At 47.1% G+C, this 26,596-nt stretch overlaps 2 protein-coding genes across 6 annotated transcripts in view; one reads left to right on the top strand and one right to left on the bottom strand.

Annotated features, from left to right (window-relative positions):
* Nucleotides 1–4,759, top strand: part of M6PR (mannose-6-phosphate receptor, cation dependent) — a 10,686-nt gene extending 5,927 nt beyond the window's left edge. The window contains exons 3-7 of the mRNA XM_068559745.1: nucleotides 320–486; nucleotides 1,524–1,633; nucleotides 1,912–2,042; nucleotides 2,585–2,711; nucleotides 3,184–4,759. Coding sequence (XP_068415846.1) covers nucleotides 320–486; nucleotides 1,524–1,633; nucleotides 1,912–2,042; nucleotides 2,585–2,711; nucleotides 3,184–3,306 — 658 coding nt within the window. The 3' untranslated portion in view covers nucleotides 3,307–4,759. The remainder of the gene's footprint in view (nucleotides 1–319; nucleotides 487–1,523; nucleotides 1,634–1,911; nucleotides 2,043–2,584; nucleotides 2,712–3,183) is intronic.
* On the bottom strand, nucleotides 4,029–26,596 carry PHC1 (polyhomeotic homolog 1). Of its 5 annotated transcripts, none has more exons than XM_068559741.1 (15): nucleotides 26,016–26,596; nucleotides 23,061–23,218; nucleotides 21,846–21,956; nucleotides 20,959–21,039; nucleotides 20,331–20,480; nucleotides 19,444–19,599; nucleotides 13,182–13,671; nucleotides 11,024–11,790; nucleotides 10,362–10,509; nucleotides 9,911–10,122; nucleotides 9,195–9,309; nucleotides 7,919–8,027; nucleotides 7,561–7,711; nucleotides 6,859–7,090; nucleotides 4,029–5,920 (listed from the first exon to the last, which is right to left on the bottom strand). In XM_068559741.1, the coding sequence occupies exons 2-15, from the start codon at nucleotides 23,172–23,174 to the stop codon at nucleotides 5,766–5,768; spliced, it is 2,991 nt and encodes a 996-aa protein (XP_068415842.1). In that variant the 5' UTR covers nucleotides 23,175–23,218; nucleotides 26,016–26,596; the 3' UTR covers nucleotides 4,029–5,765. The 5 variants fall into 5 exon arrangements, with proteins under 5 accessions (XP_068415842.1, XP_068415841.1, XP_068415843.1 ...); XM_068559740.1 differs by lacking the exon at nucleotides 26,016–26,596 and adding an exon at nucleotides 24,105–24,204; XM_068559742.1 differs by lacking the exon at nucleotides 26,016–26,596 and adding an exon at nucleotides 24,105–24,204 and having other exon boundaries at nucleotides 19,444–19,575.

The raw sequence follows: 26,596 nt of genomic DNA, 5'->3' as shown, positions 1-26,596 counted from the left end.
GTATCTCATGAACGTAGACCCTTACTCAGGGGGATGTAGTAGCTAATGTTTTAGCATAGTCTAGAGCAATTATTCTAGAAATATCTAGAATACTAGCTGTCTTGGATGCTGTATTTTAATCAGTCATCATCAACAGTTAGGGTGTTCTGTCTGGGTCATGGATATCTCATGATACAACAGATATTATTCACTAGGACGTTTAGCCATGACGTCAGATAAATAAGTTGAGTGCGCCACTGTTGTTGTTGTTAAAAAGGAAACTGCTCTTCCTAAGGCTGACAGCTGTAACTGTCTTCTTCCTTCTCACTTCTCCTCACAGCTTTGAGAGCACCGTGGGCCAGGGCACAGACATGTATATCTACATGTTCCGGGTGTGCCGAGAAGCTGGCAACCACACCTCTGGGGCAGGCCTGGTGCAGATCAACAAAAGTAATGGGAAGGAGACAGTAGTAGGGAGACTCAACAAGACTCAGATCTTCAATGGAAGTAAGATTCTCCCTGTTGATCCCTCTGATAATCCTGTATGTCTCAGCCCTTCCCAGTCTCTTCAGTGTATACCATACGGTATGTGTGGTTCAGTTCACCTGAGACACCTGCAAACCACAGGATACCTAGTTCCACAGCTCCTCCACAGCCAAGGCTCAGGACGTTTATGTGTTTGTTTTAAAGTGAGATCAAGCTTTTTTGCAAACCAGTCAGTCTACAAAAATTTCCCCACCGTGTTGAGTTATGTTGATAATATTTCTCAAAAGTCATAAAATCGTATTGCTGGAAAGGGCGATGTGAGCAACTATGGTCTGTTTTCCTCCCTTAAGCAGGTAAGTAAATTATTCATTGCACATTGTTGCTCCTGTAAATAACATAATAAAAAACAACGTCAAGAGTTTGGGGCTAGGGGTCAGAAGACTGGATTTTTGATCCAGCTCATATTTATTTGTCCTGTGACTTTGAAAAATCATTTCACCTTTTTGATTTTGTTTTCTCATATGCAAAATTGGAAGCACAGTCCTTACCTGATTCACCTCACGTGATTATTGATCAAATGGTACTTTGCAAAAGACATTTGAACACAGTAAATACTAAAGAAGGAAAGATGCCCCCCAGTCTTCAAAATCATCCACTTTGAATTTATCTGTGGCGACTTTATGATCTCAGGCTTTCCCTTGCCACCCAGTAATTGTATGGAACCTCTTCTTTTGATGTTAGCAGGTATTTGGAAAATGTGAGTCATGATTAAGGTATGGATCATAATTGTATTTGCACTATCAATTGCCTTAATTTTTGTGGAAAGTTAAGGTTATTCTTGTAGGACTGTCTGATTCTTAGTCGTCTTAATAAGGGAACACACGGCTGTTATAAAGGAGCAAGGTTTAGCTGCTGTTTCTGGTATACAGAGCTCATCCTGAAAGGGTTATTTTAATTACAGCCAATTTCATTGAACTCACTTCCACTCTACCACAGTGCCCAGGTCTGCCTCTGCTTTTCCCGCACCCCGAAGCTCCATTCTCCTTGTCCCTCCTCAGGTAATTGGATCATGCTGATCTATAAAGGGGGTGATGAATATGACAGTCACTGTGGCAAGGAGCAGCGTCGGGCAGTGGTGATGATCTCCTGCAATCGACACACCCTAGCGGTGAGGCACCCTGGGGCCTGGGAGCCTAGGGAGATGAAAGGACTGGCCTGAGGTGGGGGAGACTGTCCAGAGGGAACGAGATAATTGGGACGGAGGAGATAAAACGAGAAGTTCAGCTTTTCCCTGAGTCATAGGCACCCGTGTTCCATCATACATGGAAGAGAAGGTTTTGAACCAGGAGAAGGCAAATGTTTTGGGGGGGGTTTTGTGGGTTTGTGCTTTTTTCAGACAGGTGTCAGACACAACATAAATGTTGTGTTCTGTCCTCTCGTCATCAGGACAACTTTAACCCTGTGTTTGAGGAGCGAGGCAAAGTCCAAGACTGTTTCTACCTCTTTGAGATAGACAGCAGCCTGGCCTGTTCCCCAGAGATCTCCCACCTCAGCGTGGGTTCTATCTTACTTGTCACGTGAGTACTTTTTCCTTTATCAGTCCAAACCTTTTTTTTTTTTTTTTTTTTAACTCCACAATTACTTGGAGGTCTGTAGGTACGAACAGTGTGCAGGTATATGTTGTACTGTAATTTGTAAAAGTCCTCTTTAAACTCTGTGCAAGTTTAAAAAGATGACTTAATGTTTTGGCCCCAGTACATATTTGCATTTGGAGGTAGGGTTTTTTCCCTACTGGAGGGCTGGACAGTTTTTAATACGCTGCCATTAGATTATTAGAACTTCGAAAGAAATGGAGTTGTATGTCTAAGGGTGGCTGTTCTCAGCCCTAAGTCAGAGTCACAAACTCTGGCTTATTTTATTCTGATCATTTTGGTTTTCTCAGACTGACACTCTAATTGGTTTTCTAAGGACCTACCAGCCCCCTTGTTCTTTTCTTTTCCTTTCATTTGTATGGGACACAGCTTAGGAAACGGGCAGCAGTGGGTGCAGAGATTATCTTTAGTATCTGAGTCTTACTACTTCTGGGTTTTTGAGTACAGGTGTCTTTCTCCCTCAACAGGTTTGCATCGCTGATCGCTGTCTATGTCATCGGGGGGTTCCTGTACCAGCGACTGGTGGTGGGAGCCAAAGGAATGGAGCAGTTTCCCCACTTGGCCTTCTGGCAGGATCTTGGCAACCTGGTAGCAGTAAGTAACAGGGCAGCTGGCTGAGCCCGTGGCCTACAGACAAGGTTGAATGAGCAGCCATCCTGGTTTGCCCAGACTGAGGGGTTTCCTGAGACACAGGACATCGGGTGCTAAAACCACAAAAGTCCCAGCGCACCAAGACAGTTGGTTGCCCTAGTACAGATAAGCAACATAGCACCTTAAGTGTCTGGCCTTGCTAAGGCTTGGCTGCAGGAGCAGTCCTTTCGCTGAGGTTTGGGATCCTGATACAGCTCTTAAGGGGCCTAGGCGAGGAAAGGGTGAGGCCAAGTTAGAACCTGTCTGCTCTTCCCCACATTCGATTCAGGCTGATCCTTGGAGCTTTGGGGTTTTCTCTTCATTACGCCTGGAGAAAACCAGCTCCTGCCACATTCTTGGACCGTAAACATACTCTGCCCACCTGAAAGCTGCTGATTTCAAACGATCGTTTCCTTCCTTTCCTTTCCCCCTGCAGGATGGTTGTGACTTTGTGTGCCGATCTAAACCCCGAAACGTGCCTGCTGCATATCGTGGTGTGGGGGATGACCAGCTGGGGGAGGAGTCAGAAGAAAGGGATGATCATTTATTACCGATGTGATTGCACTTTAAATGTCCAGCTTCTTCAGCCCCCAAACCAAAGCATCCTCAGCCAGGTTTCTTAAGCAGCCTCCGCTCCAGTCCTTCATCTCCCCCTTAATATTGATTGCTCTTGCTTTCCGGTTTGCTTTTCGTTTGCGTCCACTTGTCAGCAGTAGAGATGCCTCCCCTTTGTTCCCTATTATTTGTTTTCCCTCCTGAGAGGTACAGTTAGTTGTAGGACAGAGATAATGTAATAGGGCCAATGACAGCAGAGGCTCTTGCATGGTCTCTTGGTATCAGAAAGTACAAGTAGGGGAGTTATCATGAGCAAAAGGGTGTGGCAGGCTCCCTGACCCTTCCTTTTTTAAACACATTTTCACAAGTCTTTGAGACACTGGATTTCTTTAATTTAAAAAAAAAAAAAAAAAAGCAACGAAACATTATTTATGCAAGGTTTGATTGCTTTCACGCTGTTGCTCTGTACCCTACAGTAGTCTCCATTGAGAACCTGGATGTCATCTCTTGCTGCTTGGAACTATTCTGCACTGACCACTTGGCTGTAGTCCACGTACTGCCATTTGCTTTGAGCCTGGTGATGTCGTAGACTTAATTCTCCCACCTCTGGGATTAGGATGGGAAAATTTGAAATTTCCCAGTTAGTTAGAGGATGACGAGGTACCAAACATCATTTGCTGGCATTGGAGTGACTTTATAGCTGGAGCTAGGACCTGGATTGTAGTCTTAGGTTATTGGTCCATCATCTGCAGCCAAAATGCCTAATCCAGAAGTCCAGTCCATTGGAAAGGGATATTGAAATTGACCTCCTATGCTGCCGGGGTTCCAGAAAAGGGAAGTCTGTTTACCTTGTAGTGGGATCTCCTTGATGGCTTTCTTCTCCCACTTGCAGTCAAAGCTGGCAAAGCTTTTCTTATTCCTAAAACGTTCCCTCTATCAATCGGTATGTCTAAACATGTTGCACTTTCCTTCATAGGCATGTCATTTTGACTTTTTTTTTTTTTTTTTTTTTTGCCCCCAGTCTTCTGGAAAGGGACTGGAAGCAGAAGTGGGACATCCAGGGCTCTGCCATCTTCCGCCCTGGCTGTGGCGGCTGCGGCACGTGTCCCTTTTTCTGGCTCAGGGACGTGTCTTCTTGCCCACGACCTTATTTCTGTGGGGAGACGGTCTTAATCTTCTGATGCTTCCGCCTTTCTGTTCAGGCCATGTGCCCAGAAACCTGGCCTGATCTTTGTGTGATAGTGAGCCTGGGCCACTGAAGAGTAACATGGCTCCACTGGACACAGGAGGATGGAATCAACAGGCAGGGGCCTTTTTTAGCCTTTAGAGAAGGAAATGAAATGATTTCATCTGTGGACTTTTAAATACTATTGGAATGATTTTTTTTCTTCTTTCTAAACAGGGAAAATAATGTCATAAAAGCACCTTTTTTGTTATTTGTTTGCATCCCTCCCCCACACTCTGGTGTTTTAAAAATGCAAAAAATATATACATTTTTTTTGTACAAAAACAGTTAAAAGATTAAAAAAAAAAAAACCACATTGGCCTAGTCATTTGTGTGAAAGAAGAGGGTAGATACACTGGAATGATGGAGTAAGAGACAACTGAGACCAATTTTCATCCTTGTACTGAGGAGGAAAAAAAATATTTAATATTTTTCTTGTATAAGGTATAGCGCCTAAGGCAGGTACTTCTATTCCTGACCTCAGTCCCACGCGCTCCTGCTTTATAAAGCTATAGGACAGAGCAGAGTTGGAATGGAAAAAAAGAAAGGTGGGGTAGGAGACAACAGATAAACTGGAAAGGAGCAGGGGGATGCGGAAAGAAAGACAACAGCCACATGTGTGCCCAAAACTTTTAGTCCCTGCAGCAAATCAGAATGATGCCAACCCAGTCGCTACCCTGGCTGGTGACCCTGCCGTGGATGCAGGAGAAAATATCCAATACTAAGGGAGTGACGACAAAACTCTGGGCCGCAGCTCCAGTCAGACGATCCAGAGGGAAGAGGGAGTGCCAGATTTTGCTGCTTGTGTCACACAAGCTAGAAAACCCTAGCTCCCCCACTGCGGAGGCACACCTACATTCCACCCATTTCCTCGCCTCACCATACTGTACATTCCTCCTCTAGGAGAATTCTGACCCTGGCTAGACACTCAGCTCCGGGATAAGGCCGAGCAGTCCTAGTTCTCCAGACTGCCTCTGTTATAAAGATTGGATTAGGGTAGGTGAGAGTCGTAAAGATTTAAAAAGTAAAGTAGAACCCAGAGAAATGTCAAAGCTGCCACCATGTAGCACCAGCGACCAATTCTTGCACTTGTCTTCCCTGCCTCAGTAATCCCCTCTACAGAAGACATACATAATTGGAACAGCTCTGTCTTCCCTGTGAAGTCTCTGCTGGCACCAGGTTATAACCTGGACAGTGGGGAGTGTCTGCCTTAGGCTGGTTCGTGCAAGAGGGCCACCTTAGGTCTCCTTGAGGACGTTTATCTTGGCGCAGATCTTGAGGGCAGGGCCCAGCTTGATGTTCATGGCACTCATAAGATGTTCCTCTTTAAGTAATAAAAGGGCCTGTCCATCAATCTCCTGGGAACGAAACTCCTCTGCAATCTCTTGGCAGCCTAGAAGGAAATGGTGGGAATATGTATGAGAAACTACACGGTAGCACCAAAGTACTTGTCCTAAATTCAGTAATACAGTGGCCTGAGATGGCAAGCTTTGGAAGCAAAATGAAATCAGAGCAACTGGCTGTTCATAAAAACAAAAAGAGCCAAGACGGGGAGGGACTTCCCTGGCGGCACAGTGGTTAAGAATCCGCCTGCCAATGCAGGGGACGTGGGTTCGATCCCTGGTCCGGGATGATCCCACCTGCCGCAAAGCAACTAAGCCCGTGTGCCACAACTACTGAGCCTGCAAGCCACAACCGCTGAGCCCACACGCTGCAACCACGCACCTAGAGCCCACGCGCCCAGAGCCCGTGCTCCACGACGAGAAGCCACCACAATGAGAAGCGCGCGCACCGCAGCGAGGAGCAGCCCCCGCTCACCACAACTAGAGAAAGCCCACGCGCAGCAACGAAGACCCAACGCAGCCAAAAATTAATTAATTAAATAAATAAATAAATTTATTAAAAAAAAAAAAAAAAATAGCTTATAAACAATCCTGCCTTGAAGAGAGCAGGGCAACAATGGCCCATTATTTCCTAATCCCCTTCTCCACTGAGAAAAGTCTTTTATCCATGGTGGGTATCACAATTAATCACACATAAAAAAATACTTTATCTAAAAATTATTAGTAAGAATCATAGATGAAAATCAACTGTTGCAAAATTACTGACATAGCAGAGGACAGTCAACCCAGGAAAACTGGGAAACCAGGCTGTGGACAAGTAACCGGAATAAATACCAAGAGTAGAGCCTTCGTCATACCATACTTAAGCCTCTCCTGCTTAAGTCCGTTACATTTCCAGTTACAAAAGCCCCTGTGGGATGACCTAAAGAAAACTAGGGAAATGAAGCAATATAGGTGACCTGGGTTCTGGTGGACAGGCCCGCGATACCTTGTAGAGAAGCAATAAACTCATACACCTCCTCTACGCTCCAACGGCTAGGATTACTGGACAGGAACACAGGGTTGATGCCATGTAATTCTGGTGTAGGCGGAGCTGTACTGGGGTTCCCCAGGTCACGTTCTCCATGCCCCGCTCGCACGGATAAAGGCCCAGGAGATGTTGGAGAGAGTGCTTCATCGTAACTGGAATTATCTGAACCCCGGCTAGAGTCCTCTTGACCCTACAGAAAAAAACCGCAAAACAGTGAGGTCACGAGTAACAGTGTCATGAGGTTTCCCTCTCCTCTCCCCAGCCACCCTGGGTTTGGATTACTATTGGGCACAGAGGAAAAACTAATCTTAGCACAAGTGAAATAATCTGTACTTCACGTGCAAATGCCCGAAGTCACCGGTCCGCTCTCGAGTGCCTTTCAAGTGTGAACTGTATCCCTCTCTCGGTTCTCCCCTTCTGCCAAGGACTGCCCTAGATTTTCCCTCCTCAAACACGGCCTAAGGATTAACGGACAGGCAACCAGTAAGGTGAGAAGAGACAAAGAGGTCAGGATCTCTTGGAATCTGGAGTAAGGCAATCAACGCAAAACCGGAGTTCTGGTCTCATACTCTTTTTAGCTGGGCAAAGGAACTGCCCTGCGGGGAAGAGGGAGGAAAAAGGCCCATTTCTGAGGTAGTGCGCCCCGCACCGGCAGCTCACCCGGTGACGCTTGCCCTGGATCTTGGCACGGGCGATGTCGGAGGAGCTGCGGCGGGGTCCGCGCCGGCGAACGCGGGCATAGTTGGCTTCTTGAAACTCTTTCATCTTTTTCCTCTTCAGCCGGAATTGATGGCTACAGCTCACATTATACCTATGGGTCAGGGCACGTACAGGAGGTCATGAGTGCTGCCAGAGAAGACCGCCTTGCTCCCCTGCACTAAATGTGAATTGGCATTTTAAGGGCCGATTTGGGGAAGGGAATGGAAGCAAAGGAGACGTTAACTACGAGCCTTGAGCAGATCCTAGGGAAGGGGTGTAAGGTTAGATGGAGGTGGGTGAGGCGCGGTGCCTACAGTACCTCTTCGCGCAAGTCATGGAGCAGAATCTCTTGGAGCCGCGAAACTGCTCTGCAGGGGCGTACTTCCCACAGTACTCGCACTTCAGGAGGTTCGCCTTCTTACCTAGCTCTGAAAACAAGGCAGCGCGGGAGGGCTGCATCGGTTTCTGCTGCCACTCAGGCCCCCATCAGGCCCAGCGCTGGACTCTAATTACTCTCAGGGTTCCCCCCAAAGACCTACTCAACCTAACTGAGAATCCCTAAGACAGAGTTCAAGATCCAAAACCGTAAAGAACTGTCCCTCGAGAACATCACAGTCTTCCTAACCTTAAGCCAGACGATTTCCACTTTAAATGACTAATTTTATCCTGACTCATAATCTCAGATTTCAGACAAGACTGCATTTCTGAACAGGAGAGAGGAAAAGATTACTAATGCCTGGAAAGACATAAGACCTCTCTCCCACAGAAGTTTCCCAAAGCAGGGGGGGGAGTGTGAACAGGACTCCTTAACATGTATTACAGAATCTAGAATAAGGAGAACTGGAAATTAAGATATAGCCCTTTTTTTTTTTTTTTTTTTTTTTTTTTGGCCACACCCTGCGACATGTAGGATCTTAGTTCCCCGACCAGGGATCAAACCCGTGCCCCCTGCAGTGGAAGCGCGGAGTCCTAAACACGGAACCGCCAGGGAATTCCCAGAAATAGCCTATTTTAGATCGTCTTTTGAAAAATATATCCTGGGCTTCCCTGGTGGCGCAGTGGTTGAGAGTCTGCCTGCCAATGCAGGGGACACGGGTTCGAGCCCTGGTCTGGGAAGATCCCACATGCCGCGGAGCAACTGGGCCCGTGAGCCACAATTACTGAGGCTGCGGGTCTGGAGCCTGTGCTCCGCGACAAGAGAGGCCGTGATAGTGAGAGGCCCGCGCACCGCGATGAAGAGTGACCCCCGCTCGCCGCAACTAGAGAAAGCCCTCGCACAGAAACGAAGACCCAACACAGCCAAAAGTAAATAAATAAATTAATTAATTAAAAAAAAAAAAAAAGAAAAATATATCCTTATAGTAAATAATTCAACAGATTACTCTAGCTTGATAAAATTCCCCTTAATTCTATCCTATGGAACAACTTTTGTGTGAGTCTACGTATTGTGTTATATGATGTGGTTTCTGGTTTCTCAGCGTGGATGGACTTCACGTAATTCCCACTTTAAATAGGTAATTCCTATTTTACACTAAGTCCTCAAACACATCTCCATCAGCCTCCTTCCCCAGATGGGTCTCTAAATAAATACTTACCAGTAGATGGGCTGTCCCCACCTAAGGGGCCACCCGACTGATTCTCATTCAGCCCTGTCACGAGGCCAGTCTGCAGTGGCTTCTCAGACTCTTTCAGTAACTGAGAACAACCCACCTGTCCCAGAAAAAGGTTAGTTAAGTTAGCCTAATTCCTTTCTGCTTCCCTATAGCTTTCCCCACCATTTTTCACCACCATGTCTTTGCCCAGATTTCTGAGTTAATGACCAAGTCCGATGCAGAGAGAACCATTTTCAATATAGCAATCAAGAGCCTCTAACTGGCTTTTTTCAGATAAGCCATTGGAGAACAGGTTCCTACCTGGGCTCCCTATTTTGTCCTTTTCCTTCCTAAATTGCAGGGAACATACTAGGAGTCAAGATACTTATGTTCTAAGTCCTGGTTCTGCAACTCATGGTATCCAGAAAAGTCTCTTAACTTCTCTACCACAATTTTCTTCACTACAAAACAACCTAATTTGTCTACCTAAACATGACAGCTTTAGAGGTCACTTTTTTCCTTTTCTTCTCCTCTTCCCAATATTTTCACTTTCTAGTCTACATATTCTTTCTTCTCTTCACTTCCTTCTTTACAACTAACCATACAAACAACAGAATTGAACCATTCGCTAATAATTAAATAGTTCTGAGCCTTTTGATTTCGTGGAGTTTGAAAAGACAACAACCCGACCAAGCCCCACCTTCTGGCCCTGCCCTCACCGGAAAAGGTTCTGCTCCTTCCTGGATAACGAAGCCTTCAATGATGTGGGTGAGAATCTGAGGCTTCACGATGGCCTGTGGGGGCTTGGAGTCACCCATCTGTCTGGACACCATGGCCAGCGTGGGAGGCGGTGCTGACGGGGCAGGAGCCAAGGCTACTACATCACTGCTCGGGGTACTAGCATTCACACTGGTCACTGGTTCAGCTTTGTCTGGAAAATAAACACAAGATTGAGGAACAGATAGGGGATGACCTAGCTGATCCATCTATGAGCCAAGTCAGCCTGATCTTCCACAGTAATACATGTTCCCTTTTGGTCATTCACTCTGGATTCCCTGTGTTTGGATCTACTCCACCAGGCCTACTGAGGCAGAGTGATCTTTCAGCTCACTCAGAACTTTCCTCTAATTTCTGTGTACTCCAGCAGCACTGCAGAAGTCAGTTACTCACCTCCAAGACCGCCCTTCTCCTCCATGGCCTTCGGGCTCTCTACTACCGGAGACGCCTTCACAGGAAGCACTGAACTCAACGTGGAGATATCGTCTCTCTCCTCCTCTGACTCAGCCTTGCGTTTTACGGGCAATGTCTGGGGTTTGCCCTATACAGTGAAGAACAGGAAAGAAAAGATTTATGAATGAAGGACAATAAAGAAGCACAACTATTGCCATACTGTCAGAGAAAATTTTCTTAGTTCTAGATTCCCCAATTTGTATACTTCCCACAGTACAGTAAAATTTCTGGTCATTCCCAAGAAGTGTAACTTCTACATCAAGACAAAAAATACAACATTTTCTCCAGGTCCTCACATAGACCTGGAGACCCTGGGTTCATCAACAGCCCAACCACGAACTACTGTTTTTCTAAAAATCAATTTTGGTGGTTAAGGCTATATATCTTGATATAACTTAGTACAGATCCCAAAACACAGAATTTCAGTGGCAAATTTAGGAGTATGAACTTCAGATATTATCTGCACTAATGTCTCTCTCTTACAAAAGAAGCAGTGATCAATACCAGTATCTTAACCTGCCTAACTCCTTATTCCCCTCCTAAATTAAGCTCAGGTCCTCTCAGGGACGACAGTGCCCTCAAAGCCATCAGGCGTCACTCACCGGCAGGTGCACAGACTGCATGTAGAAGGCGGCAGGGACCTGGGCCACAACAGGTGAGGAGGCGGTAGCCGCCCCCTTCACCACATGTGCCGTCCCCTGCACAGGAGCCAGGGTCATCCCCGAGGCCAACGCAGGCGGGCACTCCTGCAGCGCACCAGCGGGCTGGGATGAAGGCGGCGAGGAGGCCAAGTGGGCCTGGCCAGGCTGCACTGTGCCTGGCATCCCCCGGGAAGCAGGCACGGCAGCTGCCAGCTGGGCCAGCCCCAAAGCCTGGGCCTGGGCTGTACCTGGCTGTCGGGTGCCCACGACTTGCACGGGGATGTGGGGCGGAGGTTGCTGGGTGGCTGACATCTTAGCAGCCCCCAGCTGAGGAGGCTTGACAGGGGCCACAGGTGGCTTGGACTGGATGGGGACGGGGGGCTTGGGGGCTGGGTCAGGAGGGAGCGACAAGGGCGAAGACTGCAGCATGGGCTGGACAACCAGAGTCTGGGCTGGCTGCTGGGACTGCGAAGGCGGGGCCTGCTGGGCGGGGGGGCCCTGAGGGGGCGGGGGGGCAGGGAGGGGCGCGGCCTGCTGCTGCTGCTGCTGCTGCTGCTGCTGGGCCAGCTGGAGGTGGGTGGCCGTGTGCAGCAGCTGCGCCTGGCGGTGCGGGAACTGCTGCTGGTGGTGGATGGCGATCTGCTGCTGGATCACCACCTGCTTCTGCTGCAGGTGGATCTGCTGCTGCTGCTGGATCAGGGAGTGGGGCTGGATCTGCGTGTAGGTGGCTGCGGGGACAGCCCGAAGCGACAGAGAGGGAGGGGGGCAGAAAATCAGCGGCAGCACCAGGAATGGGAAGCCAGAGCACCCTTCCGAGGCGGACCCAGACGGTGAATGGAAGGCGAGCCTGGAGGGGCCCGGGCGGCTGCTTGGCTCACACCCTTTGCTCCGAGTCTGCCGTTACCAGCTACCTCCAGCCTTCAAGGTTTCCGCGACAGACCACTCTTGCTCGAGCAGTTAACGGTCCTCGGTAATTTCTTGCATTTATCTAACTTTCATTTTTTTGCTTTACTTAAATCCTGTTACTTTGCACTCAGCAAGGACAACGGCGGGCCCCATCCTCTCCATGATTAGACTCAGCTCCTCAAGCACTGAGGCCATGTTTCATTCATTTTTACATCCCTGGAACCCAGCCCAGGGCCTGACACATGAGAAACACTTAGCGGTCACTGAAAGAATAAACGTCCACAGAGGTAAGGATACCAACATCTTCCCGTGAATGCCTCGGTCTCCAAGATTTATCAGTTTGGGTCACCGCCTATGAGAACAAGTCTTACGAGTCAGCAGCTGCGAGCTCGGGCTTTACCCAGTTTTCTCCACTGTAAACTGGAGTTGGGATCTCCCCACTCCATACTCTACCAGAGTGTCCAGAGGATATATGTGAAATGAAAGCACTTCGGTAACAGAAGTGCTACAGTGTGTAAATACTAGGTATTAAACTGATAATTGACTGTTACATTTTGTGAGTACATTATTCAAATATAGCAACAACTAAAGAACTAGAAACAAGGAAGGCAAAAATAAACATTACCAAGTAAGGTGCACACATCTAACTCTATACACAGCCTGAGAGCAAGAACTATTTTGGGTTATTATTATTATTTATTCTTTTTTATCCTCATCATTGATACAGACGATCACAAGTTGACTGTATTAAACCATGGCTCTATTTGCTCATCCTAAGTGCTCTAAGGCACCTATACAGTCTCTACTCTACACTGGGCCAACTAACCAGCATTAAACGCATCCCTTATGCTAAACTGTAAGCTCCGTGAGCAGGAGTCTGTTTTCCAAAGATGTGTCCCAGCACCTCCTAGAACACAGTAGGCAACTCAAAAGGAACCAAGTGAATGAATGGGTAGGGTGAGTAAACTGAAGAACTCAGGACCTAAGAAAGAGAGGACAAGGCAACTTGTAAACTGACTGCTGCCTGGTGGAAACAGACAAGATCCATCTCTGTTACCAGTCGTCCTGTCTCCCTGGATCAAGGCTGATGTGATTCTCTTTCCTTCCACTAGTCCAGGACCAACACAAGCAGGAAAAAAGGCAAAGATATGTACTCTGACGATTTCAAACAAGTGCCGAGAGAACAATGACGTTATGAGAGGTGACAGCTTACCTGAGCTAATAAGGGTCTGGCTGGGAGCAGGTGTGGCTGTCCGTGTCAGGTTCATGCCCACGCTCTGCTGACCAGTCCCATCTGCTTCTGCCTTCTTGGCCGCTGCACTTTCTGCTTCTGTCTGGCTGCCCTGACTCACAGTCACTGCCTGGGCCGCAGGCAAGGGCTGCACCACTCCTGTGCCCTTCCTGGGACAGCTCCCACCACCACCCATTCCTGAGGAAGGCAACTGACCCAAGCCCCCAGGTGCCTGGCCACCTGGACCCATGGACCCTGGGATGCTATTCCCACTGCCTCCACCAGCTTGACTAAGGTTGAGGGACTGGCCTGAGGCCCCAGAGGAAGCCTGAGCCACAGCGAGGGCCTGGCTAGAGGCCTGGGAGAGGCTGGAGACAGGGGAGGCTCCAGGAGGAATGGCCTTCTGAGCGGAGCCTTGCATTTGGGGTCCTTGGGCTGAGGCCTGTTGGTTCCTGACTGCCAAGTTCTGCACCTGAAAGATAAGAAGTAAAAGACAGACTGAGAAAAGGGGAACAGGGGGCACTACTGAGAAAAGGGGAACAGGGGGCACTCAGGTCAAAGATTTGTGACTGATTCCGAAGCAGGGACGACAGCTACAGATATTCCACAGCCCCCCTCAACTCGTACCCCCTCCTGTACAAATGTACACAGTGAAGGCCTTCCCAGGGAGGGACTCAAGTCATATTTGATTTTTCAGTCTCCTTCACTCACTATCAAATCCATCATCTAGTTTGGTTATTTTATTCCTTCAAAATGTCTCCGATTTTCCCTTTCCTCTCCATTCATTCATTCAACATCTACAAAACATCTACTATGCTTCAGGTACCACACTGGATACTGGGAATGCAGAGATGAAAGACACGAGCCCCTGCTTTTAATGAGTACTTTCTACTAAAAAAGACAAGAAAACCAAATTACACTATGCACAGATAGGCACACAGTGCTACAAGAGCACAGAGAGGAGATTAACTCAGACTAGGGAGATTAGCGAAGACGGCCTAAAACAGGTGATGTCTGAGCTGAGAACCAACAGGTAACAGTGAAGGCAGGGGTTTGAAGACATAGGTGACAACACTGCAAGACCACTGAGCCAAGAAAGAGCACAGCATTTTTGGAAATTCTAAATATTTCATTATGTTTGGGGTGAATTAGAGGAAATGGCAAGAAATGAAGCTAGGAAGGTAGGCTGAGGCTAGAAAGAGGCCAGATCTCCAAGGGCCTGGTGTGTTAAAATAAAGAGAGCCTCAACTTTACTTTGGAAACAAAGTTTCTCCATCTTCTTCATTGTTATATTCCCAGCACCTAGCACAGTGCCTGACAGAGAGTAAGTGCTCCAAGGTATGAATGGAGAGAAGGAACGATGAGCACTTAATGCATTACAGGAAGCCACTGAAGAATTATGCGTCAGAATCATCATGGTCAAATCTATAGTTGAAACCATTCTTTCAAACACTGCTGATGAAAGTATAAATCAGTACAACCACTTTGGAAAACAGTTTGGCATCATATCCCAAACGTGAATATTCCCACACCCTCTAATAACCCAGGAATCCCATAAGAGAAATGCTCGCTGTATACAATGGGTGGCTTGTGTAAGAATGGTCACAGCAGCACTAGTCATAATAATAAAAACCTGGAAACCAACCGAATGGCCATAATCAGAAGAGAAGATGAATGAAGATGTGTAGTATATTTACACACTGGAATATTACATAGAAATCAAAATGAATAAAGTACAATGACATACAACAATACAGATGGATTTTGACAGTAAGCTATTAAGAAATCATTCCCAAAAAGACTGTAGACAACACAAGTACAACACAAGTACCTTATAAATTTAAATATAAATTATACATATATGTGTGTGTATATATATATATGTGTGTGTGTGTATATATATATAAATGATATAGTATGTGGAATTTGCTTCTAAGTAATCCACAGGTGAAGGGAAGGGGTCTGGAGAGACTGGCCACATGTTTGTAAATGCTGAAGCTGGATGGTTAAGTACATGGAGGTTCATATTTCTTTATATTTTTGTTTATGTCTGAAATGTTCCATAATAAAAGTACATTTTAGAAATATACATAAAGGCAGTAAAACTATATAAAAAGGGACACAGGGAAGGATGAACCTAGGAATCATGGGTAAGGGGAGGCAGTGGATGGAACTGGGGATGGCTTATTGCATGATTAAAACTTACTGAGTAAATATTTTTAAAAAGTGGACCATTAATGGACCATTGATGAGAGGAGGCCGTGAGCCAAGGATTATGATTTATCACATTCTGTATACCGGAGGTACAATTAAAAATAACGTTAGTGACAACATATATCTTCTTATTAAAAAACTTATTCTGATAGTAATGTGGGGGAGGATTAGAAGTAGATATGACTGAAGTCAAGAGACCAGTTAGGAAACTAGTACAGTAATTCAGGTGAAAAACAAAAAGAACCCGAATTCAGACAACAGCAATAAAGAAAAAGAGGTAATAGCTTTTGAGAGAGATTTACAAGAATCATCAGGATTGGGTGCTGGGGCGCTTATATACTACCTGGCAATTATATTGTTTTTTTCTAATCAGGTTTCTTTCCATAATGGCTATTTAAAACTTTCCTCCTCTCCTTGTACCTCAGAACCACTTCCTCTTTCCCCTGTCACTGTTCACTCCAGCAGAGACAATAAAACCACTAGATGTGAAGACGCTTCAGCAGTTCCACCAAACCTGCCCCTGCACCTGCTCCCATCACTTGCCACCCCCTCTCCTCCTCTCCTTCCTCCTACCAAAGGGCCGTCCTTCTCCAGGCTAAGGATCCCATCCCCTCCTCCTTCTCGATTCTTTCTCTTCAGTCTCTCCTCTACCGGCTCCCTCCCGTCACCAAGCCTGAACCCCATTCCCAACCCCAGCTTCACCCTCCTCTCCTGCTCCTGCTCATCTCTTCATAATTGTTTACAATCACCGCACCGATTCCCACCACCCAGTCACTCCTCAAGTCACACTGCTCCTCTGGCTTCAGCCCCCGACTCCCCTGGAAGGGCTCTCCACCCACAGACCTAAGTCCAGCTCTCCCGCCCTCTCCACTGCACTGGACAGAGGACACCCTCCACTTTCGTAACATTCGGCGCCCTTGTCTTTGTGACACTGCACAATCCAGATCTTGTCTCTGTCACTCTCGCCTATTCCCCTCTGCCAGCCCACCACCCTCTACTCCACCTGGGGCTGCTCCATTTTCTAAGGGCTCGTTCTAAACCTCGGGGCTCCAGCCTGAAGGCTTTTCTCTTCTCAATCCGTACCCGCTCCCCAAGCGATTTCCGGTGCTTGACTTCTCTTATCATCTCCATGCACACTACTCCTGTCTGTTCATCTCCAACTCAGTCAGACCTCTCCTCTGAGCTGGGCACTGTGTACATCACACTGCTGACCCAACACCTCCTCGTGGGCGGCTCACAAGCACTTCTAGGTCAGCACATCCTAAAGTGAACTTCACCCTGCATCCACTTCCCCAGCGTTTTTCATCGCATTCACAGCACTCCTGGCCCCTCACGGCTGTGTCAGATCCCAGCTCTGGCACCTCCCCCCATCCCCCATCCACTGGGTCAGGCCTCCCTTTCCAATGGTCTTCTAAGTTTTTCTCCAATCTACTCATTTCTGTCCATCTACATTGCTACCACCTAATCCAAACACCATCTTTCCCCTAAACTCTTATAACACTGTTTTTCTCCCTATATTCACACTCACACCATTTCCATTTATTCTCCAGAGGAGCCAACATAGTCCTTAAAATTAAAAAAAATTTTTTTTAAACCCTCAAGTCTCCAAATCACTGCCGTTTCCCACTGGCCTTCACATAGAGCCCCAAATCCTAAACACAGTCCCCAAGGCCCTGCAAGATTAGTTTCCCCCACCTCCCCAGTGCCATCTCCATCCCCCAGCGCCAGGCTCCAGGAACACGGGTCTTCTTTTAGTGCCTCAAATATACAAAGTCTCTTCCCTCCTCAGGTCTCTGGACATGGGGGGGACCCTGCCTTCACTCTCATTCCATGTCTTCCCCTGACTAACTTCTACAGGCCCCCATTTAATTGCCATCTCCTCGGGAAGGCCTTCTTGACTTCCACCCCCATCCCAAGGCTAAATTAAGTCCCTTTCTATGTTTTCAGAGCACTCTGTACTTTTTTTTTTTAATAAATAAATAAATAAATTTATTTATTTATTTATTTATTTATTTATTTATTTATTTATTTATTTATTTATTTTTGGCTGAGTTGGGTCTTCATTGCCGTGCGCGGGCTTTCTCTAGTTGCGGCGAGCGGGGGCTACTCTTCGTTGTGGTACGAGGGCTTCTCATTGCGGTGGCTTCTCTTGTTGCGGAGCACAGGCTCTAGGCAGGCGGGCTTCAGTAGTTGCAGCACATGGGCTCAGTAGTTGTGGCTCACGGGCTCTAGAGCGCAGGCTCAGTAGTTGTGGCGCACGGGCTTAGTTGCTCCGCGGCATGTGGGATCTTCAAGGACCAGGGCTGCAACCTGTGTCCCCTGCACTGGCAGGCGGATTCTTAACCACTGCACCACCAGGGAAGTCCCAGCACTCTGTACTTTCTAATGAAGCAATTATTAAACTATTCAGGTGATTATCTGTTCAATGTGCTTTGATGATGTGTCATCTCCATCAGTCCAGTGATCATGACCTTGGACATTCAAGGCCAAGGAATGTCTGATATCTGATCATAACGAGGGCTAAACTCGTAAACCCTCACTATGCTGTGTCCAGGCACTGTTCAAACGCTTACACACATCAACTCCCTTGGTCCTCACAACACACTCTGAGGTAGGTATTTTATAACTATTTAATAGATGAAGAAATTGTGGCCAAAAATGTTAGGCCATTTGCAGGGGTCACACTAAGTCATGGAGTTGGAATCTGACCCAAACATCAGATTCCCACTTTCAACCACTACTCTGTCCCTCCACACACTGACACACAAATATCTGATGAATAAATAGATGGATAAATGAAAGAATTGCTACGGAAGCAGGCTCCATCTCACCCTCTGATTCCACGGCTATCACTGTAGTCTAAACCAAAGGCCTTACCTTGTAACTAAATGACCTCAACAGTTTCTTAGCAGGTTCTCTCATTTCTCTTTCTTCTCCAGGCACGTGTTCCTAAATGATTCTTTCTCAAGGAGTTTCCTGACCCTATCAATCTGCTGTTCAAGCCAGCAGTGCCACTGCTACCTGTGAAGTTACCTGGCTTTCAGACTTCTCCCTAACAACGACCTTTCCAGCCACAGGCCTGCTGTCTCCACTTTATTCACTCATCCCCAAATCACGGTCACGTACATGAGATAGGCCTTTACACATACCGTTCTCTCTCCAGTGTTCTTCTTACTCCAAATCAAATCCTACCCGTCCTTTAAGAATCTGCTCATGTTCCTAAAAGTCACTGAAAAGAAATGCAGGCAACTCTTCCCTAAACTCCTGCATCAAAGTTGGTACTGTTTACTTTTGCACTTCTTTCTTCTCTAAGCTCTTTGAAGACTTGACTCATTTTTCAATCCCCCAGTTTCTAGTATATACCTGAGCACATCAACAGAAAGAGCTCAATATTTACTTGCTGACTGATAAACTAAAAGAATGAAACGAGTACTATAAGATCCCAGTTTATATCCCACCCATAAGAAGCTAAAGCATTCAGGCTCTATATATATGTATACACACACACACACACATATTGCAGATAAGGCATGGGAAGCACTGGTGAGGAAGACTTTACTGGGAACACAGTGAGCAGAAACAGACTGCTGAAGGTTGAGAGCTACAGTAACTCATAAAGACAAGGAATCAAGTGTTCTGCCAGCAACTCAGCCAGGTCAGCGTCACGTGTGTCTAACTAGAATTCCCTCAACCATCCCTTACCTTACAGAGACAGTACTGCAAGAAGAGAGAACTAAGACTTCCTGAATAAAACTGAGCCATGGAGGGCTAAAAGAAGGGTAAGGACATCTGTCCTGTATTAAGAATAAGGCTTCCCACATCCACAGGGCTGTTTTCAGTCAAGTCTACTTCCCTTCCTAACTCAAAGAACTAAAAACGTATAAGGTATTCAAGTTCTACAGAAATTTTTTTAAAAAAGGATTCTGAAAAGTGGTAAAGTGGTAATGGGGTGGAAGGGTGGGCCCTGGTCCGAGGCCATTCCCTTCGCCCTCCCCAGTGTCCGTCCACAGGTCATGTGGTTGCCACTGACCTGATCGGCATCTGTGTGAACTCCCGGAGACTGGGCAGATGGCGCCTCCTGCTGGACCGCGGCCACCGCCCCGTTAGGCATCAGGATGAGCTGGGAGGCTAGAGGCACATTCCGGCCCAGGGTCCGGTTTACCTGCAATAGGTTTCCCAGCTGTGGCTGGCAAGGAGAGGAGGAAGAGGAAGAGCAGAGGAAAGAGAACAAGAGGAAAAGAAGAGAGACAGAAGAAACGGAAGGGAAGGACCACAAGACAAAATAAACAGAAGATACGAAACAGCTAAGCCCTGCCCCTTTCCACACCAACCCAGGAGACCCTCATTCTCCACATGCGATGAATCATCTGAAGAAAACCTAGAATGTGTATAAAACTATACACTGATAACAAAGAATCAAACATCAAAGAGGTTGAGACAATGAGGATTCTGGAGCAAGTGTTTATATATAGTAAGTAGACAGGCCAAGAGATAACACTTAGGATTCGTGTACTTGAGTCATAGGTTTAAAGATTAGACTATTATCTGACGCAAATTTCTCAAATACTAAGGTGAACATCTTCTAACTTAGGATCTCAATAATCTGCAGGCTACCTGTAAACACTAAGCATCACTTCTAGAGATTAAGTAAGGCATAGGAAGTAGATCAGCTTGTCTTAAAACATCTGGGTAACCATGATTAAATAAAACAGCTTTCACCCTGGGCATTCCCTGGTGGTCCAGTGGTTAGGACTTGGTGCTTTCACTACTGCGGGCCCCGGTTCAATCCCTAGTCGGGGAGCTAACATCCCAAAAGCTGCGTGGTGCAGCCAAAAAAAAAAAAAAAAATAGCTTTCACTCAATAAGTCACAGGACATTTATGCCCCTGGGGCAATAGCGGCTGTGGCTTTGGCTTACCCGTAGATACATCTGGGCCTGGGACTGGTTGAGGGGTGGGGAGGTGGTGTTCCCCAGAAGCACAGATTGGGTCAAAGTGGTAGCACTGGGAGAGCTCACACTCTGGGATCGGCTGATGAGCTGGGCGGCCGACGTGGTGGCCAGATTGATCTGTGTGGTACAGAAAGGAACCAGGACTCAGGACTGGGGAGATGTAAAAGGAAATATACACGACTGACAAATTCAGAGTGACGCGGTCAAGAACAGAGTATCCCACTTTCATAGAGTCAGGAGGAAATGAATAATACCTTGCTATCCATTACTGTCATCCCAGCTACTGGAGGGTATCACCAAACCAGTCCCTAACCACCAGCGTAACAGTTTGAGAAGGCAAAGGGACGAAACGGAACCGATCTTACTTCTCATTCAAGGCTTTGCTACCGCCTACGCAGGACTTTCCTCCTCCTTTCTTAGACCTCCTCGTTAAGACTCCTATATAGATCCAAGCTGGTTACTTTCCATTTTACTAATATTCTCTACAGAAGGGCAGTAAATACCGTGGATGGCTCAATAAACACTCTCAGATCAGCAGCACAAAGTAGTTTAACCCGGAGAGGAAAGCCCCTCGGAGGGGAGGAGCAGTACTCACGGAGGCCTGGGTGGTGGTGCTCTGCTGCTGGGCGCTGCTGGTGTTGGGGGAGCTGGCCTGCCGACTGGCAGCAATCGTGGCCTGTTAGAGGGGAAAGAAGACAAGAAAGAGCAGAGACAATGAAGGAAAAGGCTCTGAACCTGCCAGTAATAGATCACAGGCACAAAATATAATAGAGATTTCAGGTAAGAATTGAGAGCCTCTACTATGGAGCGAGGACGAGTGTCTTCACAATCCCAATTACCCTCATGTTGTCACATATGCTAACCCAATAACTCCCACAGGACCCGCCCGGGGCAGGCAGGCAACCCGTTCTCTTCCTCCCACTTTCTTTTAGCTGCAAGAAACTTTGGTCAGGTCACGTCATGAGTCACTGCTAAGTCCAGCCCAGTGCTGCCCCATCAATACAAATAGAATACGAGCCACATATATCATCTAGTAGGAACATTTCTCAAAAAGTGAAAAGAAACAGGAGAAGTAAACTTTAATAATTTACTTCATTCAAGCTGATCTATCTCATTTCAACATGTAACCAACATAAACAAACTACTGAAATTTTTTTTCATACTAAGTCTCTGAAATCCAAAATCTTTTCACACACCTCCATTTGCACTAGCCGTATTTTAAGTGTTCAATAGCTACCTGTGGCTAACGGCTACCATACTGGACGGTACAGGTCTAGCACAAAGCCCTGTTACCTCTAAAAGGTAGTTTCCCCACAGTTCTTACTGCGAGCCCAGACACTAAGGTCCCTTCATCCTCCTACAGGAGGACAGGAGGCAGAGGAGACTGCTTCCAGCCTGGCTCAGCGGAGGGTGTAGCGTGCCCCGACCCACCTGTAGTGCCTGTTCCCTCCCTCCTGGGCCAGCTAGCTGCTGACCTCTCACCTGCTGGACGGCAGCCAGGCTATGCAGCTGGGCATTGCTGAGCTGCTGCTGGAGCATGAACTGGTGGAAATACTGAGCCGCGTTGGGCTGACGCTGCAGTGCCTGCAGAGCCTAGGAAGAAAGAGCGGGGATCAATCCACTTAGAATGAATCACTCCTGGGACTTGCCTGGCGGTCCAGCGGTTAAGACTCCGTGCTCCCAATGCAGGGGGCACGGGTTCGATCCCTGGTCGGGGAACTAAGACCCCGCATGCCGCACGGCGTGGCCAGGAAAAAAGAAGAATCACTCCTAACTCCTATTCTATGGAAATCACTGTGATCCTCTAAAAGGGACATAAGGGAAGGAGGGAAACAAAGGAAGACGGGTATCTGGTTAAATTGTCAACATCTGCTTCGTCCATTTTTATATTAGAACCAGTAAGTCCTTAAAAAGTAGACAAGCAGTTAATTCTGCTGTGCTCTATTCTTGAAAAGTAAAGCAGTGTAACTCACATGAACTCTTATTTCCCAAAACGGAATCTGGAAATATACGATATAACAAAGAATTAGGACTAAACTGGTTTGAAAATAAATGGGATGTTGATTAATGTAAAGAGAAGAAGAAAATAAAAGACCATATTCTAGGGATACAATAAAGGTGACAGAATCCTAAGAGGTTGGATATGATGAAAAATAGAGTAAATGGTGACTTATGAAAGACTGTATCAGGTAAAATTTTCAAGTAACTGGCATTTTCAAACATCTACAGCATAATACTAATGGGTGTTTATCGAGATGATACTGGTAATTCAGTTTTAACATTAACTTCAGGATATTACTGTATTTTTTTTCATAATTAGAACCAGTCTTAGGATGTGCATAGTTATTCTAGTAGCTAAAATATTTTAAGTAAAAGTTCTTAACTTCCATTGCTCAGGGTGATTTTCAAGAAAGACCAAAAATTAAAAACCTGACAATCCATGAAGAGAAATGGTTAGTTAGAATCTAGCAACATGAACTGAATGGTATAAAAACCTTAAAGACTGAATCTCATTCTGCCTGCTTGCTCAAACTGTTGAGAACTCCTAAGATTCTCAGAACTGGAAGGGACCTTAGTTGTCACCTAATCCAACTGCCCCCGTTTGCTGGAAAGGAACCAAGGGCAATTATCTTCCTGCATCCTTGCCCGCCCCAAGCCAGTGCTCACAGATCACAGCCCCTCAGAGCTGAGCCTCACCTGGACCGCTTGCCGTTCATACAGCGACATCTGAGCTATCTGGGGCCGAGAGCTGCCCCCAGAGCCGGAACTCCCATTGGTGGAGTTGGAGTTCTGCTCACTCTCAGTCTCCATGATAGAGGTCCAGGGTGCCCGAGGCTGGCGCTCTGACTCAAGACCTAGATGGAAGCAGCAAAGGATTAAAATTTACACCCGATCTCAAACTACCATTTCATGTTATTATTCAAGTTTTCTAAGAACCTTCCTCTTCTTCCATAAACCATGATTTCTCCGGTTTAATAACTACCAAATCTTCAATATACTCTTATAACCATAACTTCCCCACACCATCTTCTGAAGCTAAGCAGTGTCTCAAAATAAACAACTTTTACATATTCCCTCATGCCATTAAATATAAAATGGCCAGAATGTAAGACGGTTCCTCATAATAGTAAGGCCACCTTATATCCCCATAACACTTTTAAATAGTTTAAAATCGTCCCATTTAAAATTTACTGTTATCTCATCTCTCTCCGCATGTGCAACACCATTATCAGCGTCATCTTATTAACAATGGTCACCGTTTACTGAGAAGCCACTAGGTGCCTCCTCTCACTGGGCTAGGCTCTTCACCTCCATTATCTCTCAGTGCTTTACAGGAAATATAATTATCCCCACTTTACAACTGTGGAAATGAGGTTTTCTGAAGTTAAACTTGTCCCAGTTAAGTATCAAACCTTTACACTAGGACATGCTTCTTCAAACCAAAAACAATCTATGATTAAGGCAGTGTCACTCACTTTTGAGTACTCATTGTCATTATTTTATGGAGGAGGGGCTTAAGATACAGATATCAATACATTGAATGCATCATAGAAAGTCATAAAACTAGGAGACAGAAGAACTAGCCTACAGCCCATATCGCCCGAAGAGCTGTCTGGTTCCCACTCAGGCTACTAGTAACACCTTGGACATGTCACTTTCCCTTCTTATAACCTCAGTTTCCCTGTTTGCAAGGAAGGCTTCACAAATAAGTATAATACATCATTTTAACAAATGACTTACAGGTATTAAACATAGTAAAGACAACAATGAAGATCTTCAAGAAAATAAGATTCAACTTTTGAGTCCACTAGTAGTCAGAATTTACCCTCTGGGGTCTACACTAAAATTTGCAAAAAGACATGAAAACATTGCTAAGAACCAAGCAAAGAGACAGATGAGAAGTAGGAAGAAACATGCCTTCGAAGCAGCACTAAATGACAGTAAGGTTTTTTTGTTCATTCTTTTTTTTCCCCTCTTCTGTTAAACCTAAATACTATATTGTCTACTTTTGAGGCGTGGAGCCACTATAAATATCGGGTCAGCACAGCACAATTTGGTTTTGGAATGTAAACATCAAACCAGAATTTCTGCTAAGGGGTGTCGACAGTTTTATTAGGGTGGATCTATTTTAATGACTGCATTCAAAACAAAGTAAATAAAATCAAAACGCTTGGGCTTGGAAATAAAGTTGGGGAGATTTTTTATGATTCCATTCCCAGTATCATCTGATTGCATCGTTATCCCCCAAGAATTCAGTTGCACAGGAATAGCAAATGTTATTGCAAACATGGATATAACCCAAGAAGTACACAGGAGAAATCATACTGGCTTCAAGTCTAGTCTATCTTCTCCCCACATCTTTTGCCAAAATATTAAAGCACTAAACAGATACAGACCCATGAATCCTCATTATCAGCATGTGAAGAAAAAAAGTGGGTAAGGGTTAGAGGCAGCACGGCATAGCTATATAGATCACCGGACTTAGTTCACTGGACCCAGAGACAGGAGGAGACCCCTTTACTAGCTGGGGGGGACATTAATTCCCTTCATGGGTGAAAATGCTAATAAAACGTATGATCCCTCATCTCCCCCCAAAATGGAAGTCTTATTAATTTTTCAGAGTGAGAAACAGAAAAGAGGTGGAAAGGGACCAGCTTAAAGTTTTTAATAAAATCAGGAGAAACTGTCATCAAAACCAGGATTCCTGGATCCCAGGCACATAAATCTATTCATCAGTGATCAGTGTTGGGACTGTAAAATTAAATACAGAAAGCGAAGATAACAAAAAGTTTGGGAAGCACAGTGAATTTAAATTTTCAGAATTTAACTGGAAGAGAAAGAGAAGCTGACCCATAGAGGTCCCCAAAGTAACTAAACCACGGTCATCCTGAGAGGCAGCATTTGGGTGTGTGTGGTTGGGTTGGAGCAGACCTTTGGCACGGAGCTGGAAGAGGATATTGAAGTGGACCCGGTACTGGGCCTACCGAGCCAAGAGTTGGAGGAGATCAATTTCCCCAAGCACGAAACTGTCTCGTAGGAAGGATGGGGCATAGGAAGGGGGGCGGGAGGAGGGGGTTGGTTCGGGGAAGGCTGTGCCAAAGAAATGGAAGCCATGTGAAGAAGAGGGAGAGGAGACGCCCCAGGGGTCCCTGTTGTACCTAGAACCTGGATGAGAACGACGTTCGCAAGAGGGATCAATCACACCGCGGGAGGGGGGTCGACTGAGCGGTGCCAGCAGTGAACCGACCCAAGTGAGCGGAGAAATGTGCTTACTGATAGCGGGGAGACAGACAGAAGTCGAGGAACTGGAGGCTGAGGAACCCAGCGGACCAGAAAAAGCAGGGAGATAACTAGACAGCATGCCTGGATGGGAAAGCCGAAGTCAGAGACGGGAAAATGAATGAGAGAATGAGCGGTCAGAAGCAACTCGGGTGACGGACGGACAGCAGTGAGCACATTGAAATGAACACAAGAGCGAGAGGCTGGACAGGCAGAAGGAAGGACCGCAGAGCGAGCGCCAGAGGTAGGCAGGGAAAGACGCCGGGGGAGGTACCTGGGGCGTTCCACAGCCCGAGGTGGCGGAAGAAACATCCCCGCGCAGCCAAGCCCCCGGAGGTCCTGCCCCTGCCCGGCCCGCGGCCGCCCGCTTACCTCCGCGCCTGGCTCTGCACCCGAGTGCTCTCGGGGGGGCGTCCACCTCACGTGCCGGGGTCCCCCGGCGCCGGGCTGGGCGGGGGGCTCGCTCGGCCTCCGCGGCGGGATCCCCTCGCCTCCTCCCCTTCCTGGAGGGGCGGGGGCGCCGAGAGCGGGGTGGGAGGCGCCCGGCGCGGCCGCGGCTCCCCGCCCCTCCCGCCGCTCCGGGTGCGGGCCGGCCGCGGCTCCGCCAGGCCTCCGGGGCTCGCTCGGGGCCTGTCACTTCCTGCCGGGCCGAGAGGGTGGGGGCTGCAGGCCGGGGGCTGCGGGCCGGGCTGGAGGAGGGGGCTGGCGGGGAGGTGCTTCCGGGGCAGCCGGACCCCTCCCCCGTCCCTCCCCCTCCCCTCGGCGCCCTCCCCCCTCCCTCCCGCGAGTCCCTCGTTTCCTGCCGGCGCCCGTTGCCATGACGACGCTGCTGCCGGGCCTCCGCGCTTAGGCCCCGGGGTTTTTTGTGTTTTTTTTCCCCTCTCTCGCTCTTTCTCCTCTTTTTTCCCCTTCTTTCTTTCCGAGTTCTGCTCGCCGGTGGGAGGGACGAAACG

Source organism: Eschrichtius robustus, chromosome 13 (assembly GCF_028021215.1).
Source record: "Eschrichtius robustus isolate mEscRob2 chromosome 13, mEscRob2.pri, whole genome shotgun sequence".
Lineage (NCBI taxonomy): Eukaryota > Metazoa > Chordata > Mammalia > Artiodactyla > Eschrichtiidae > Eschrichtius > Eschrichtius robustus.
This window is presented reverse-complemented; position numbering and strand designations above follow the sequence as displayed.

Coding starts and splice junctions, on each gene's coding strand:
- PHC1 (XM_068559740.1), bottom strand. Junction 19,600..20,330: donor AGGCCCAGATGTATCTACGG/GTAAGCCAAAGC, acceptor TCTCCTTGCCAG/CCACAGCTGGGAAACCTATT. Junction 10,123..10,361: donor GGAGAAGGGCGGTCTTGGAG/GTGAGTAACTGA, acceptor TTTATTTTCCAG/ACAAAGCTGAACCAGTGACC.